The sequence below is a fragment of the Scyliorhinus canicula genome, chromosome 6 (assembly GCF_902713615.1).
Source record: "Scyliorhinus canicula chromosome 6, sScyCan1.1, whole genome shotgun sequence".
In the NCBI taxonomy this organism is placed as follows: domain Eukaryota; kingdom Metazoa; phylum Chordata; class Chondrichthyes; order Carcharhiniformes; family Scyliorhinidae; genus Scyliorhinus; species Scyliorhinus canicula.
In genome coordinates, this window is record NC_052151.1 from 184698824 (window position 1) to 184716400 (window position 17577).

At 44.2% G+C, this 17577-nt stretch overlaps 1 protein-coding gene across 3 annotated transcripts in view; it reads right to left on the bottom strand.

The window, feature by feature from the left end:
• The window catches only part of col21a1 (collagen, type XXI, alpha 1), a 363276-nt gene that overhangs the window by 123824 nt on the left and 221875 nt on the right, over nt 1-17577 (bottom strand). For all 3 annotated transcript variants that reach the window (XM_038800645.1, XM_038800643.1, XM_038800644.1), the window contains exons 13-17: nt 17415-17468; nt 15646-15699; nt 15479-15532; nt 15330-15383; nt 12345-12398 (exon numbers count right to left, since the gene is read on the bottom strand). In XM_038800645.1, coding sequence (XP_038656573.1) covers nt 12345-12398; nt 15330-15383; nt 15479-15532; nt 15646-15699; nt 17415-17468 — 270 coding nt within the window. The remainder of the gene's footprint in view (nt 1-12344; nt 12399-15329; nt 15384-15478; nt 15533-15645; nt 15700-17414; nt 17469-17577) is intronic.

Genomic DNA, 17577 nt, shown 5'->3' on the forward strand with positions numbered 1-17577 from the left:
ATTAATTCACTATATGGAAACACTTTGGGATGGATGCCCTGAGGCGATGATAGGATGCTAGATACGGGAGTATGTGCAAACATGTTGATTTTCTCTTCTTTGTTTTGAACGAGTATAACAGAGATCTCTCCCACCTACTTGCATGCTAGAATAACCAAATTAAGACAAACATTAAAAGATTGGACAAAAACTTTTTCTAACAGCATGTTCATTTACAATAACTGTGCTAACAGTAACCTCTAGCTTTCTACTTCTAAATCATTTCATTCTCAAATTCACATCTAGGAATATAAAACACATTAATGTGAGTGACTGCTTTCATTCTGGAAATACATTTCTAATTCCGAAAGGGTATAAACTGATAAAGATAGATAGTTTGTTGAAGAAAAAAGGGATTAAGGGTTATGGTGTTCAGGCCGGAAAGTGGAACTGAGTCCACAAAAGATCAGCCATGATCTCATTGAATGGCGGAGCAGGCTCGAGGGCCAGATTGCCTCCTCCTGCTTCTAGTTCTTATATAATCATAGTTCATTTTAACAGTGATTAGATGTCAGAGATTGTTTAACTTTATTTGAAGAACAGTGGAAATTTACTGGCCACCTTACATCACAATAGTGTTATGGTGCCAGAGGAAATTCAAACGCAGTAAATTAGGTAAATGTTGGTGTAAACACCAAAGCCTTTGATGAAAAACATACTGAAAAATTAGGCATAGAAACAAAGATTTGTGAGCTGTGAATGAAAATCAGTCAGCTCAGGCGGTGAGATATTTAATGGATATTTAGCAGGTGATGGGTACGATTTTAAGGCCATATCATGCTTGAGCGAGAGTGCGGTGCCGCAGTTAGATTATGAGAGAGGTCAAGATTGGGAACCACGCAATGCACTAAACGGTGTGCGATCTAACCAGCCCGCTCCTATTGGCGAAATCAGGATCCTGCCGTGGTGTGGCAAGAACCAATAATCACCACTCAGAGCCAATCTCCATACAATTAACGGGGAACGGCCCCCTATCTAATGGACTCCCCTGATCAAACCACCTCCCCAGCAAGTGGTCACACGGGCACCGATTAGTACACCTTTTTAACAATGGGCAGCTGGTGGAATGGCTGTTGTGGGGATCCGAGGAGATGGGTAACCACCTATGGTCCCAAGCAATGATCTTGGGAGAGCTGGCATTACTGACCACTGTTCGGTTGCGGGGGCGGTCACCCCTGGTCTGGGGGGGGGGGGGGGGGGGGGGGGTTTATCAGAGCTGGCAAGTCCGCCATGCCACCCCTGGATCATGTGTACCCATAAGAAGAGCAGCCCGAGCCCCTGTTCCACTGACCACCCATAACTCTCACTGACCCTGTAGGCCTCTGGCCACACGGCTGAAGGCTATTGTTAATAGGGACTTGGCAATTTTAGTTAAGTATGCATTTCACACCTCCAAAGTGGATCCCTGTGGGTAGATGGTAGGATTCTCCCCCAACCGGCGAGCGGGCCGTACCGGCGCCAAAGAGTGGCGTGAACCACTCCGCTGTCGGGCCACCCGGAAGTTGCGGAATCCTCCGTGCTTCCGTAAGCTAGGCCAGCGCTGGAATGGTTGGCGCTGTGCCAACCGGCGGCGAAGGGCCTCCGCCAGCCGGCGCGAGTTGCCGCATGCGCGGGAGCGCCAGTGTGTTCTAGCGCATGCGCAGAAGTGCTGGCATGATTCCTGCGCTTGTGCAGGGGGTTTCTTCTGCGCACTGGCATTGGCGGAGCGTTACAGAGGCCGGCGCGGAGGGAAAGAGTGCCCCCAGGCACAGGCCGGCCCACCGATTGGTGGGCCCTGATTGCGGGCCAATCCACCGTGCCCTCCCCGGGCCGGATCTCCCCGCGCCTCCCTCAGCACTCCACAGGCCGCCCTCAGAGCCAGGTCCTGGCTGTATGGACCTTGTGTATTTCACGCCGGTGGGCTGGCTGAAAACAGGCAGGCGCTCGGCCCATTGGGGCCCAGAGAATCGCCGGGGGGGGGGGGGGGGGTGGCGCTGCCAACAGCCCCCGACTGGCCTGACGTGATCCCCGCCCCCACTAAAAAACCGGCGCCAGAGAATTTGGCAGCCGGCGCGGAGCAACGGGGCGGGATTCATGCCACCCCCGGCGATTCTCCGACCTGGCGGGGGTTCGGAGAATCCCGCCTGTAATGTTTGTATGCAAGTGCAAGATGTAATCAAGAAGCTAATGGAATGTTATCCTTCATTATTACTGAACAAGGATGCTATGCTTCAGTTAAACAGGCCATTGGTGAGTCTGTCTTTCGAATACTGTATGCAGTTTTGGTCTCCTTGTTTAAGGAAGAATACTAATGCATTGAAGGCGGTTCTGAGTAAGTTAGCTGTATTGATACCAGGAATGAATGGGTTGTCTTATGAGGATAGGATGACAGACAGGGCTTGACTCCACTCGAGTTTAGAAGAGTCAGGGTGACTTGATTGAAGTATTTAAGATCCTGAATGATATTCACAAGAGTGGATATTGAAAGGATGTTTCCTCTTGTGATTGAGGCCAGAACCAGGCTGCACTGTTTTAAAATTAAATGAGGAGAATATTTTCTGAGGGTTGTGTGACTTTGGAGCTCTGCCTCAGAAAGCAATGGAAGCGGGATCACTGAATGTTTTTAAGGTGAAGGTAGATAGATTCTTGTTGGGCAAGGGGATAAAAGGTTTTGTTGGGCAAGGGAATCGAAAGTTATTGCGATTAGATGGGGTAGATGAAACTCAACAAAACAGGTCAGCCATGATCTTATTGAATGGTGGAGCAGGCTTGAGGGGTGGCATGGCCTTCGTCTGCTCTCCTGTTTGGTGTCTTCATAATCTTGATTTTAATTACACTGAGATGGCTCTGCCTTCAGCTGCCTCGGCCCTAATATCTGGATCTCTCTCTCCTACTCCTCTCTCCCCTCGCTCTTCTTGTTGAAGCATCCTCCAGTTATGTAACTTGTGTCACCTGTCCAGGGGGACAGTGGAAAAGTATTGTTCTGCGTGCAGCTCAGACAGATCATGCCGTACATGAAAAGACAGCAAACCTGTCTCCATGCCAATTAAGTACTCAACCATGTGAAAATTTTGGCTTTACTCAGTTTCCCACCCAGAGGCACGTTTGGGACTTTTGTAGACCATGAAGGAGCCCACACCGAGTTGTTAAAAGGAAATAAAGATTTCCTACGATATCTATTATTTACCCCGTACAAAATATCTCATCCAGGTCTGTCGGTACCCAAACTAGCCAACTTTATACAGTAGATAACTAAACAGGGGTTAGAGTTTCCCGCCCCTTTAAACAGGGGAGTTTGTATTCGGCGAGGCTCACGGGGAGTTTAATAATTGCCACCTCCTACTTTCTGTGCGGGTTATGACAGGGACCTTGTTTTTCATCTCTGTGGGGAAAAATTTAGCCCAAAACCCCCGTGTCTCTCTAACTCGTTTTTCTCCTTTAAGATAATAATGGATGTTCATTTAAGACTGAGATGTGGTGGATTTTTTTTCTGAGCGTTGTGAGTCTTTGGAACTCTCTTCCTTATAAGGAATTGGAAGAGTGAATATTTCTGAGGTAGATAGCCTTTGAACTCCTTGTTAAACAAGAATCTATTGAAGGTATAAAATTTCAGAGAATCCCTACAGTGCAGAAGGAAGCCATTCGGCCCATCGAGTCTGCACCAATCCTCTGAAAGAACACTACCTAGGCCCACACCCCCGCTCTATCCCTGTGACTCATCCTAACCTGTACATCGTTTGGATGCTAAGGGGCAATTTAGCATGGCCAATCCACCTAACCTGCACACCTTTGGACTGTGGGAGGAAACCAGAGCACACGGAAGAATCTGGGGCTGAGGTTACAATTAGATCAGCCATGATCCTACTGAATATGGAGGAGGCTTGAAGCGCCAAGTGATCTATCCCTGGTCCTTGTTCATATGCAGTCCTATCTCTTTGATCAAGCACTTGGTTTTCTATTTTAATACTTCCTCATGTGGCTCAGTGTCATATGTGGTTTAATATTGCCTCCGTGAAGCATCTTGGGATGATTTATTATGTTAAAGGTGCTATATAAATACAAATTTGGCAGGATTCTCCGTTTCTGAGACAAAGTGCTGAAGCCGACGGAGAATTTGTAAGGAGTTAGCACTGGCGCCATGCAGAACACAATTAATTCTAATGAGAAACGGTGCTGGATTTGCTTTTGACACTCAGAAGGCTGACTAGCTGCAGCCACATATACACTTCACTTCCCATACACACCATTCCAGCTAACAAGATGGTCGTAAGGAGAATGGCACCAAGGTTCGCGGATGCAGAGCTTGAGACCCTCTTGGACGCAGTGGAGGAGAGGAGGATGATTCAGTACCCTGGCCCGGGAAGGACGCTGCCAACTGCTGCCATTCACTATGCCAAAGCGGAGCTGGCAGAGACGGTCAGCGCCATGTGCAACGCCATCCGGGCCAGCCACCACTGTCGTAAACAACTGCACAACCTCCTCAGGGTGCCTGTGCCTGGCACTACCCCCAGCCCACACACCTGTAACCCTACCCCTCATGGAGAATTACGCCCATTGTTGTTTTGTGTGAATGTCCCTTGTACTTGTCTTAACAAAAGCCTCGTCATCTTTACTTGAAAGAGAAAGAGTGATGTCTGTGTTTTAGATGTATATATCTCAGTCCACATGAGTATTGCGTATCTATCTAGGGTGGATCAGAACAGAATTTCAGAACAGAACACTGGTCAGGATTTTCCAAGCCCCTTGCTGCATGTTTTCCCGGTGGCCAGCCATTAGCTGGAGGTGGGATCTTCTGGTCCCACCGTTGTCAAAGGGGGTTTCCCGCTGTATGGACTCACCCCTGCAGAGAAACCCACAGCAGGGGTTTGTCGTCGGCAGGACAAGAGGGTCCATTAACTTATTCCTGCATTATTTATTTTAGCTTGCACCACAGTAACATTTACCTAATTAGTGGAACTAATTGTTCAAGCAAGCATAAACTAATTGGACAGAAAGAAATAATGTACACTTATATAATCTGTCCCAATGCACATTGATTTTGTTTTAAAGATACGGGGCAGCATTTCCCTTGTAACCCGCTGTGTGTTTCTCCACGGCAGAGGCAGCCCGCCATTGGCCGGCAGCAAGATTGTCTCTCTATTGTTATGGAGTTGTGGGCGGGTGTGTGCCATTGGTTGCACTGAAAGATCCCGCTAGCGTGAATGGCAGGTAGGTTCAGGCCAGTGTTACTGCAGTGAGATAAATAATGAAATATTCTTGGTTGAGTACTCTACTTTGAAGAATAGAACAAAAGAACAAAGGACAATATAGCACAGGAACAGGCCCTTCGGCTCTCCAAGCCTGTATCGGTCATGATACCACCCTTGGGCAAACCCCTCAGCACTTCCTAGTGCCGTATCCCTCTATTCCCATCCTATCCATGTATTTCTCAAGATGCCTTTTGAAAGCCGTTCATTATTTATCTGCTTCGACAACCTCCCCTGCCAGCGCATTCCAGGCACTCACCACCCTCAGTGTAAAACACCTGCCTCATACATCTCCTCTAAACTTGCTTCACGGACCTTAAACCTATGCCCCCAGTGACTGACCCCTCCACCCTAGGAAAGAGTGCCTGCCCATCCACTCTATCTATGCCCCTCATAATCTTGTACACCTCTATCAGGTCACCCCTCAACCTCCGTTGTTCTAATAAAAACAGTCTGAGTGTATTCAGCCTCTCTGCATAGCTAACACACTCAAGACCAGGCAACATCCTGGCGTCCCTCCTCTGCACTTAAATTTGGTTTGCAAAGAGTTATTCCAAAAATATTGTTTTGAGTAAATGAGACAGAATACCAGCATTCATAGAGATGCACTGTCTGACAACATTATATTAGATTGAGGCAATGCAAGGCCTTAGTCCAAATGGTTGAGCATTGGCTGGGATTTTCTGGTCCTGTTTGCGTCCTGCGGATCCAATGATAAGAATGGAAATTATGAGGTGCAAAGGGATGTGACCATAAATTCACAAGACACGTGGTTGGAAGTGAACAGTGGTTTTAATAGTCTTACAACAGAGCCTGCCTGCGACGAGATGAACTGGCAGGCAGGCTCACGACTGCAAAGCTTTATACTTCTGGTTAGTGAGAGGAGCCATGGGCGGAGCCCAGTACAAACTCCTCATCTCCCCCTATGGGCAGAGCCGCGCAACTGCTCGTATACCAAGCTTACAAGAACACAACACATACAATATAACACAGTGTGAATTACTAGATTGTGATTCACCACACAAAGTCGCGTTTCGTACTGGCAAAAAAGCATGACGCAATTGTCCCCTCCCCCTGTTAATGGCAAGTCATGTTTCCCACCGTATCGGACCCACACACTGGAATCATACTCCCCCCTACCCATTCTCCCCACATCTCCATCAGGTCATCCTTTAGTTTTCTCTGCTCCAGAGAAAACAACCCAAGTCGACCGAACCTCTCTTTTAACTTAAATGTTCCATCCCAAGCAACCTTCTGGTGAATCTTCTCTGCACCCCCTCCAGTGCAATCACATCTTTCCTATAATGTGGTGACGCGAATTACACAGTACTCCAGCTGTGGCCTCCCCAAAGTTCTATACAGTTACATCCTGACCTCCCTGTTTTGTAATCTATGCCCATATTGACAAAAGCAAGTGTCCCCTATGCCTTTTTCATCACCCTATTAACCTGCCCTTCTGCCTTCAGAGATCTATGGACAAACACGTCAGGGTCCCTTTGTTCTTTGGAACTTCCCAGTGTTAGGCCATTCATTGTATACCTCCTTGTCAAATTACTCTTTCCAAAGTGTATCATCTCACACTTTTCAGTGTTAAATTCCATCTGCCACTTATCTGCCTATTTGACCATCCTGTCTCTATCTTTTTGTAACCCAAGACACTCAACCTCACTGCTAACCATCGGCCAATATTTGTGTCAGCCACAAACTTACTGATCCTATCCTCCACATAGTCATCTATGTCATTTATATAAATGTGGTACGCCACTGGTCACTGGCTTCCAGATCCTAAAGCAGCCATCTATCATCACCTTCTGTGTCCTACCATTAAGCCAATTATGAATTCACCTTATCAAATCACTCTGTACCCTTTGTGCAAAGGCTTTGCTAAAATTCATGTAGAACATAGTGGGCAGCACGGTAGCATTGTGGATAGCACAATTGCTTCACAGCTCCAGGGTCCCAGGTTCGATTCCGGCTTGGGTCACTGTCTTAGTGGAATCTGCACATCCTCCCCGTGTGTGCGTGGATTTCCTCCGGGTGCTCCGGTTTCCTCCCACAGTCCAAAGATGTGCAGGTTAGGTGGATTGGCCATGATAAATTGCCCTTAGTGTCCAAAATTGCCCTTAGTTTTGGGTGGGGTTATTGGGTTATGGGGATAGGGTGGAGGTGTTGACCTTGGGTAGAGTGCTCTTTCCAAGAGCCGGTGCAGACTCGATGGGCCGAATGGCCTCCTTCTGCACTGTAAATTCTATGATAATCTAATTCTATGATAGAACATATAGTGCAGAAGAAGGCCATTCGGCCCATCGAGTCTGCACCGACCCACTTAAGCCCTCACTTCCACCCTATCTCCGTAACCCAATAACGCCTCCTAACCATTTTAGACATTAAGGGCAATTGATCATGGCCAATCTACCTAACCTGTACGTCTTTGGACTGTGGGAGGAAACCGGAACACCCGAAGGAAACCCACGCAGACACGGGGAGAACGTGCAGACTCCGCACAGACAGTGACCCAGCAGGGAATTGAACCTGGGACCCTGGCGCTGTGAAGCCACAGTGCTAATCACTTGTGTTACCGTGCTGCCCACTACATGTATACTACATTAACTGCACTACTCTCATCTACACACTTAGTTACGGGCTCAAAAAATTCAATTAAATTTGTTAGGTATGACCTTCCTCTGACAAAGCCATGCTGACTATTCCTGATCAAACCTTGCCTCTCCAGGTGGAGATAGATTCTCCCCATCAGAATCTTCTCCAGTAGTTACCCAACCACTGATGCGAGACTCACTGCCCTGTAGTTCCTGGCTTGTCTCTACAACCTTTCTTAAACAGTGGGACAACATTAGGTGTTCTCCAGTCCTCTGGCACCTCCCCTGTGACCAGAGAGAAATAAAAAATTTGGATCAGAGCCCCGGCCTCCCACAGCAGCCGGGGACACAATTCATCTGGAACTGGAGATTTGTCCACTTTTAAGATTTGTTCAACACCCTACCAATAAAATAGAAGTTAAGTAAAAACAAATCTAAAGAAATCATGAATTACGATCATGGCAAGGGTTTCCTGGCAGCGAGGCGTGGCTTCAATGGGAAATTCCATTGACAAGCGGCGCGAAGAGAGAATCCAACAACCTGCAAATGGCGCATTGCTGAGAAACATACGGCTGGGGACTGGAGAATCCAGCCCCGCATTTCTTTAAGAGTGATAAATGGAACAATTAACCAAATGGGTTAATATACTGCAGGCTAAAAAAAAATAGGGTTTTCAAAGTACAATTGGATGTTCTGATGACAGAATTATGTACTAGGGGAATGATAGGAAAAATTTACCATTTTGTCTAGTTTTACATTGGTAATCATCCTTTAATCCAATAATAACAGTTTTAAAAACTAGCCAACTTAAAATCAGGTGCTCGGCCTAAGTTGGTACAAATGTTTTGGAATCGTTTTGGTTGCCTTCAAGATTCCAGGTTTGAAGGAAAAGAAAATTACATTAAAACAAACCATTAAAGGAACTGAATGAGTACAAGGAGCTTGGCCTGAACTGGGTTCGAGATGGCTCGATACTGCTATCAGTTGTTTGGCTTTGCGAGTACCTTGCTCGAGTCGATTTATTATGACAAGCCAGTGGAAATCTGTGCAGTGCTGTGCAGAACTTGCATAATCAGGGAGGGGACTGGGAGGCTGGGTGTTTCCTCACCCTTTATCTTGGATCTGGTGGACACTTGCTATGCATGGAGGTATGCCAACCTTCTGCTTTCAGAAGCTTGTATTCCTCCTGCTATCCGCCAACCCAAACAAGAAAGTAATCCAGTTAAGGATCTGCCAATAAAAACAATCATTTCTAATAGTCATTTGATAGTAAAGAATTTGAGTATTTCTGAAAAATACATTTTGTTGAAGCTTTTAATATTGCACTCATCAGGACAATTGCAAGAATACCAATGTCAGGGAAAACAACAACTTTTTCCTATATAAGAGGGTGCTAATTGGTTGGCAAGTGGATTCTGACTGATTGAGGCTTTGCCATGGACAATGCACCAGTTGATGGTGACTGTCAGTTAACTGCCAAGTTTTAGTTGAATCTAAACCAGGCAGCTTGACTTTCATTGGTCAAGGCATTTCCCTGAGCAATGATACAGCAAATGGCTATCACTTATTTTGTTTAGCCGAAACAGGTGCAATGTGTAAAATTGTACTTTCAAACAACAGGGCCCCATGTGTTAATATTTATTGTTTCCAGTACATGCAAATGTGCCGCACTGTGAACCCGACTGACAATCTTAGCTTGGTTGTCAGCGGAATTTTTAGCACACTAAAGATTATTTAGAAAATATTGTCCAATCACGGAAACATGTCTATTATGCCCCTGGAGGGGCGGCATGTGGTGCAGTGGTTAGCACTAGGACTACGGCGCTGACGACCCGGGTTTGAATCCCTGCCCTGGGTCACTGTCTGTGTGGAGTTTGCACATTCTCCCCGTGTCTGTGTGAGTTTCACGCCCACAACCCAAAGATGTGCAGGTTAGGTGGATTGGCCATGCTAAATTGCCCCTTAATTGGAAAACATGAATTGGGTACTCTAAATTTAAAAATATAATAAAATGCCCCCGGCACTGCCCAGTCTTGGCTGGAGTTGCAAGGGAGGGTGTTCGAGGAGTAGGGGTCTTCAATTTTGACTTTTTTAAAAAAGTGTCAGTGTTATGGAACTAGCCCCTTTACTTTTCACTATCAGCCAATGATATGCTGGGGCTGACGGCTTCAACCCCATTTTTCCCACCTGTTGCCAAGAAATGGAAACATTCCATTCCCTTGTCATTTTTCAGCAACTTTCATTGCTGGTCGTCCCAAAAGTGGGAATGCTTCTTCTGCCTGCTTTGATCTAGTCATTGGCCAAGTTACATCCTGAGTATCTGTTAGCAATATATATCTGACAGTAGTAAAGACAGGAGAATTGGTCATTGTCAATCCTTAAAGCATAGAATTTAAACATAAAAGGAATCCAGATGGAATACCTTTGGACTGAGCGGAGGAATAATTTGCCCACTTTGCTGTGGTCTTTGCCACCACAACCATCACCCAAATCCGCCCCTGTCCACCCCCCAAACCTCCTGTTGAAATGTAAAACCAGCTATTGTACAGCACAGCAAAAACTCGTTACATCTGCGATTTCCACTCTATAATGCCAGAAGAGATACTCTTAAAATGACTTGTGTTTGGGATTGCAGACATGAAAGTGAGTATTAAAAGCATTTTGTACTGCCCAGCTTGAAATAATGTCCCTCTTGCACCTGTGAAGATTCAAGCACTTAATTAGTCTTGCTATAATTACTTTAAAAATAAGGGCTCTTCCATTTAAGACTGAGAAGAGAATTCTTTCTCTCAGAGGATCATTAGTTTGTGAAATTCTCTTCTCCAGAAACCAGTGGAGGCTGGGTCATTGAATAAATTCAACACTGAATTAGACAGAGATTAATTGACAAGGGTTATGGGACAGACAGGAAAATGGAGTTGAGGCAACAATCAGATTAACCCTGATCTTATCAAGTGGTGGAGCAGGCTTGAGGGTCCACATGGCCTACCCCTACACCTGGGCCGGGATTCTCCCCTACCCGGCGGGGCAGGGTGTCCTGGCGTGTCGGAGTGGCGTGAACCACTCCGGTGTTGGGCTGCCCCTAAGGTGCGGAGGTCTCCGCACCTTTAGGGGCCTAGCCCTCAGATTGAGGGGCTAGGCTCGCGCCGGAGTGGTTCCCGCTCCGCCGTATGGCGTGAACGGCCTTTGGCGTCACGCCAGCTGGGGCCAAAAGGACTTCGCCGGCCGGCGTAAGTCCGCGCATGCGCCGGAGCGTCAGCGGCTGCTGACGTCATCCCAGCGCATGCGCAAGGGAGGGGGTCTCTTCCACCTCTGCCATGGTGAAGACCATGGCAAAAGCAGAAGAAAAAGAGTGCCCCCACGGCACAGGCCCGCCCGCCGATCAGTGGGCCCCATTCGCGGGTCAGGCCACCATGGGGGCACCCCCCGGGGTCAGATCGCCCCGTGCGCCCCCCCAGGACCCCGGCGCCCGCCCACGCCGCCAATCCCACCAATCAGGTAGGTGTTTTGATTCCCGCCGTCGGGAGAGGCTTGTCAGCGGTGGGACTTCGGCACCTGACGGGCCAGAGAATCGCCGCAGGGGGCCCGCCGACCGGCGCGATTCCCACCCCCGCCGAATCTCGGGTGGCGGAGAATTCGGGACACGGCGGGGGCATGATTGACGCCAGCCCCGGTCGATTCTCCGACCCGGCGGGGGGAGTCGGAGAATCCCGCCCCTGATTCTTGTGTTCTGTGATGATAGGTTTTAATTGACACTACCACTTGACGCAATTACCTCTCCTTCACTGATTTCTTTGAATCTTGATCTTTCTTAGTAAATAAAAATAACAAAGTCCCTTCCAATCAGTGAAAAAATAGATTTCATTCCTGTTACAAGATTCTCCTTTTTAAAATATTTTTAAACCAGTGTTTTGGGGTTCAGATTTTTCAATTGTCAGTTTCTTCTTGAATCCATGGTCATGAAATCCTACGGCGAAGTTCAAATCTTCTGTGTAACATTTAATGCATTTATTAATGCAATCTGACTGCTCTAAAAATCCAAAAGTAGATACTAAAAGCAATATTTGGAAGAAGAAAAGAGAGATCACCCTATGTTCTGGCCAATACGTTTCATCAACCAGCATCTCCAGAAATAGATACATTTATTGTTGATCTTTCTGAGTACAAAACAGCTGACACATTCACTCACATAGCAAGTTATTGCATTTCAAAGTAATTATTTGCAATTGAGGCTTATGAAGTCAGTGTGGGTGGCGGTAGTGAAATTGTTTTTTGATAGTCACATCAAAATGAGCAATAATGGGCTGGCAGCTCACTCTATAACCAGCATGGAAATTAGATGGCATATAAAACAAATTAATGATTTAGTATTGCCCAGTTTGTGCTACAGATGAAGGTCAATTACATGCCCATGGCATCTAAGGAAAGAAGCTGCTTAAGGTACAGATGAGCTGAATTTCTAATGTTATATAAATGTACTTACAGGTAGTCCTGCTATTCCATCCAATCCTGGGAAACCGACCGTTCCAGGTTCTCCCTAAAATATAAAGAAACACATGGATATTTAAATTTTTCTTTACTGGACTTTTAGCAATATAATTCAAAGTTATATTCTTTTCCCTCACACCCAAGCTAAATAAAGTGAGAATATTAAACAGTGTAAGCTGTATGAGTAGCAAACTACACTCATTGCGACTTTTCACTCATAGAATCTCTACAGCGCACAAGGAGGTCATTCGGACCATCGAGTCTGCGCGCGACCCTCTGAAAGAGCATATTACCTAGACCCACCTCCCTGCCCGATCCCCATAACCCCGCCTAACATGCACATCTTTGGACACTGGGGGGAACTTAGCACACCCAATCCACCTAACCTGCAGAACGTTGGAGTGTGGGAGGAAACTGCAATACCTGGAGGAAACCCATGCAGACACAAGGAAAACATGCAAGCTCCACACAGTCACTCAAGGCCAGAATTGAATCCGGGTCCCTGGTGTTGTGAAGCAGCAGTGCTAACCACCTTGCCATCTGTTTAACTCCACATTCATTTTCTGATACCATGCTAATTCATAATAGTAATTTGCTTTGAGAAAGGTATAATATATCAGCAATGCTCAACGATATTAAAACAAGCTTTATGATCCGAGATCTGTTCACTTAATACAGATTGGCAACAAAACCTGGGATCCTTGAGCTGGTATCGTTCAGTATTACATCACATATTGGGCCAGATTGTACTGTCAAAATGGCTAAGACCATTATTTATAGACAAATGGTAAAGAAAAGAAGAGGATAAGATGTAAGCTTAAAAGTTGCTGTTTATGTTGTTGCCCCATTAGCTTCATAAAAACATTTTATTTCACTATTGAAATGTGTTGAATGGTACAAAGTTGTTTTGTTAGTGTAGTAGTTATGAACTAAACTCACCGCAGGGACTAAAGTCTTTTCAGGAAGTACCCTTTTAATAACATAATAAGTGTTAATTACTAATAATCAAACTCTTGTGTGGAAAATTAATTATTACAATTGTAAATTATCACTTCAGGCATTGGTCCTAATCTACTCTTCTCTCTGTTTACTTCTCAATCTTGCAATCTGTTTGGTTAATAAGCTATAGTTTGTTTCTCAATCCTTCAGTCTGTTCAATCAGATCCCAGATGTTATTTTCAGCTATTTGCCATGCAAAAAAAGTAAAATATGCAAGGGTAAGTCTGACTATTGGCGTATGATCTGGAATGCACTGGAAGTGTTGAGGAGGCAGACTCAATCGTGACTTTCAAAGAGAATTGGATCATAATTTGGAGAAAGATTTTCAGGGCTCCGGGGAAAAGGTAGCGAAGTACTACAGGTGAGTTGCTCTTTCAGAGGCTTGGTACAGAAACAATGGGCTGAAAGTGCTTCCGTGCTGGAACCATTCTATGATTTGAATATTTATTTTGAAGTTATGTTCACTTATTCCAGTCCATTCATTACAGATTTGACAGTGTGGAGCTTCTTTCACCTTGAAAAATAAATCCATTGATGTGGCTGTTGAATGCTGTTAAAACTTTTCCCTCCATTTGTGTCACCAAAAAACATCTAAACGTGCACAATATTTGTTTTCAATCACTTTCCCTATATTCTCATTAATTTACTGAGCCCACTTAATTAAACATTAGCCAATTTAGGGCAAAGAATCCATCTGTGAACTGTGCAATGAAATTAGAAACTTGTTAATAGAAGATGCCCCGATTTTGCAATGTGCATCAAAGCGATGCTGCTCGCTGCTGACCTCAAAGAAAACTGCCCACGAACAAAATCTATGTGGCATATCTCCTGACATATTTGTTTCAAGGCCAACTCCAGCATCCAGCAATTATATAATTAAACAGGCTAAGCAGCCAATCACATTGAAGAATTTGTGTAGACAGCAAACAGGGAAATAAACAACTCATTATCTCCACTTTGTAATCATTTTACAAATAGAAAAAAGAAGATTGGGAGCTACACAGACATACACATTAGATTAAGATAGAAGATGAAAATATTTTTAAAATTTGTGGAGAAATGATCATTCCACAAATATTAGAATGTTTCTTTTCCAGACCTTGAGGTTGTTTATCAATAATTATACGCTGAATGTGCCATTAAAACCCCATTTGTATCTCATTCAAATTTTTACAGTGAGACCAATAACATAAAAGTGTCAATACAATTCAACAGATTTTAGAACATTTCCATCTGTGCGAACTTTAACCCTGTAGAGGAGCAGGGATTACTAAAAGCAACTTCTGGATTTCCACAAAACTGTGCAAGTTCTGATGCTATTAGTTACTGTCAATTTTATAGCTGTAATCACAGCATGTGCTGATTTACTATCATTAAATGATAAAATCCAGGCAAATTTCCGCAAGTAAAAAGAACTTTCACCACTTTGACTGGTTAACAAAACATTTATTTTACTGCTGTTGGTTCTTCCAGCTGTTTGTAATTCAGAGTGCAAATCATAGTCAACCATCCTGTACTCCCAAAATCCCAAACAAAATGTCCACTGTTAGATGTCATTATGTGATTGGGCAGCTTTTTGCTGAGTGTGCTAATAGGTATACTAATATTCAATTTGCAATAATCAGCTGCACTTATAATGTGGCTCTTTTACACTTACTAGAAGTGACATGAATTATTAGATGGATCTGCAAACAAAAGGAATATGTTCAAGCCTTGTGCCATTTTTTGAATTACATGGAAGCATGGGGACTCTATAGTTTGCTGTTATTTTTTCCAGAGCAATACCTCAGCCAATCAGAGTTGACTTGTCAATCAATCAGCACCTTTTATCCTGTGGTATAAATTGTTGTGATTGTTTGAAATTTGGAATTCTTGTATTTATGCTGCTGATTGCAAGATGAAAAGCTTTTGCAACATTCTCTCTTTTCAGCAATATTCAATTGCAGTATAGGGATAGACAACAATTACAAACTTCACAGACCTTTATGCCAGGAATTCCAGGTAAGCCATTTTTTCCATTTTCACCTTGATGTCCCTATGATTTAAAAAAAAAAGTTATTGCAAATGTTTTATTTTGCACTCTTTATGATCAGAAATTTCAACATCAAATGTTAGTTCATTTAAACTTACAGGAGGTCCCCGTAATCCAGGATAACCATGCGAACCTCTGTCACCTTTTACACCCTGGCACAAAAAAATTGAATTAGAATCAGTTTTTGAATGTTTAATTTTATATATTTAAAGAAATAGATTTAAAGTTTTTTACTTGTAAAGTTTTTGAATGATTTCACATCTACCTTTTTACCTTCAAAACCACGTAAGCCTTGTTCCCCTTTGAAACCTTTAGAACCCTGAAATTCAAATAAAATGCATACTATTCAAACAAGAAATGCATCTCATCATAAAATAAGCCCTCAGCAGTAAACATGAAATCACTCAACAGGGCTTGTCACTTTATAGAGCATTATTAAATAGGCTTCTTTCGGTCTGCTGTGTATGTATTTCTTTGTCCAAAGCTTCGAGACAGATAAATACTTTACTTTTGGCTGCTTAAGTGGGCATAGACTAGAGGTTGGACCCAGATGTCTCTGCAATGTAATTAGGAAACACTTCTACACACTAAGGGTGTATACCATATACAAAGTACACTGGAGCAACTCATCAAAGCTCCTTTGACAACCCCTTGAACTCAACCAGCCAGAAGGACAAGCACAGTAGGCACATGGGGACAGCACCTGTAAGTTCCTCTCCAACATCTGGAATCCTGATTTGAAACTATAGTCCCATTCTTTCACTGTTGCTGGATCAAAAACCTTGAACTCCTTCCCAAACAGCACTGCGGGCATACATATATGATATGGACAGTAGTGGTTCAAGAAGGCAGCTCACCACCAGCTTCTCAAGGTAATTAGGGATGGACAATAAATGCTGAACTTGCCAGCAATTCCTAAATCCCAAGAATGAATAAAAGGCAAAAAAAAGAGATCTAGGGTAAGGGTGGGTCTACAGAGTTAGATTACAGATCAGCCTTGATCTCAATGAATGGTGGTACAGGTTTGAAAGGTTAAATGACCTATTACTGAAACACTCTTGGGATTGGACTTTACTTCAAATGATGTTCAAGGTGGAGGAGCATTGGCTGGCCAGTAGGTGAGGTGGAGGCTGTAACTGGTGAACCAAGATCATCTTGAACTGTTATTTGATCTGAAACCATGAGTCTTCATGGGTGAGAGGACAATTCATGGAATTCTCTAGCCCACAGAACTGTGGATCAGTCATTGAATATATAAAAGGCTGGATCGATCAGGCTCAAGTTACCGTATGGCGTACTTCTATTCCTATTTTTTTTTAAATAAACAATTTTATTGAGATAGTTTTTGGCTTTATAAACAGTTACAGACATCATCAGAAAGAAAGCAAAAAAGGCAAAAATGTGCAAACATCCACGTACTTTCAATACTTCCATCGTAACATATTGCGCAAGCCCGCTCCCCTCCCACCGGTACTACCCGCCATATTTTCCCTCCTACTCTACTCTACCCCCATCCCCCTGCTGACGCTCACTCTCCCGCAAAGAAGTCAATAAATGGTTGCCACCTCCGGGTGAACCCCTGCACAGATCCCCTCAAGGCGAACTTAATTTTTTCCATCCCCAGGAAACTCGACATGTCCGCAAGCCACCACTCAGTCTTCGGGGACTTTGAGTCCCTCCACGCCAATAATATTGGTCGCCGGGCTATCAGGGAAGCAAAGGCCAAAACATCGGCCTCTTTCTCCCCAAAACATCGGCCTCTTTCTCCCCGAAACATCGGCCTCTTTCTCCCTTCTATTCCTACTTTTAAACGTCATGTCAGAAAGTATTTCATTATCAGACTAAACACAAATTTATGAAGTCAATAATTTTAGTTTAGCTTTAATCAGACCAAACATAAGAGGCAAGAGAAGTTTTATATGTTTGTTTATGTTTCTATTGTTCAATGTAACATTTTGTAACATTACAAATATTAACATATTATGTTACGGCCCTCCAACATAAAAGGATTAAGAAATGTTCTCCATTACCTACCATAGGGCCTTGTGGACCAGGTAGTCCTTGAAATCCTGGAACTCCTCGTTCACCCTGGCACAATCAAAAGATGATTTTACAAATTAAACTCACTCCTTTTAATTACATCACTCAAACTGAATTAGTTACTAATTTACAGTAAGAAGTCTTACAACTCCAGGTT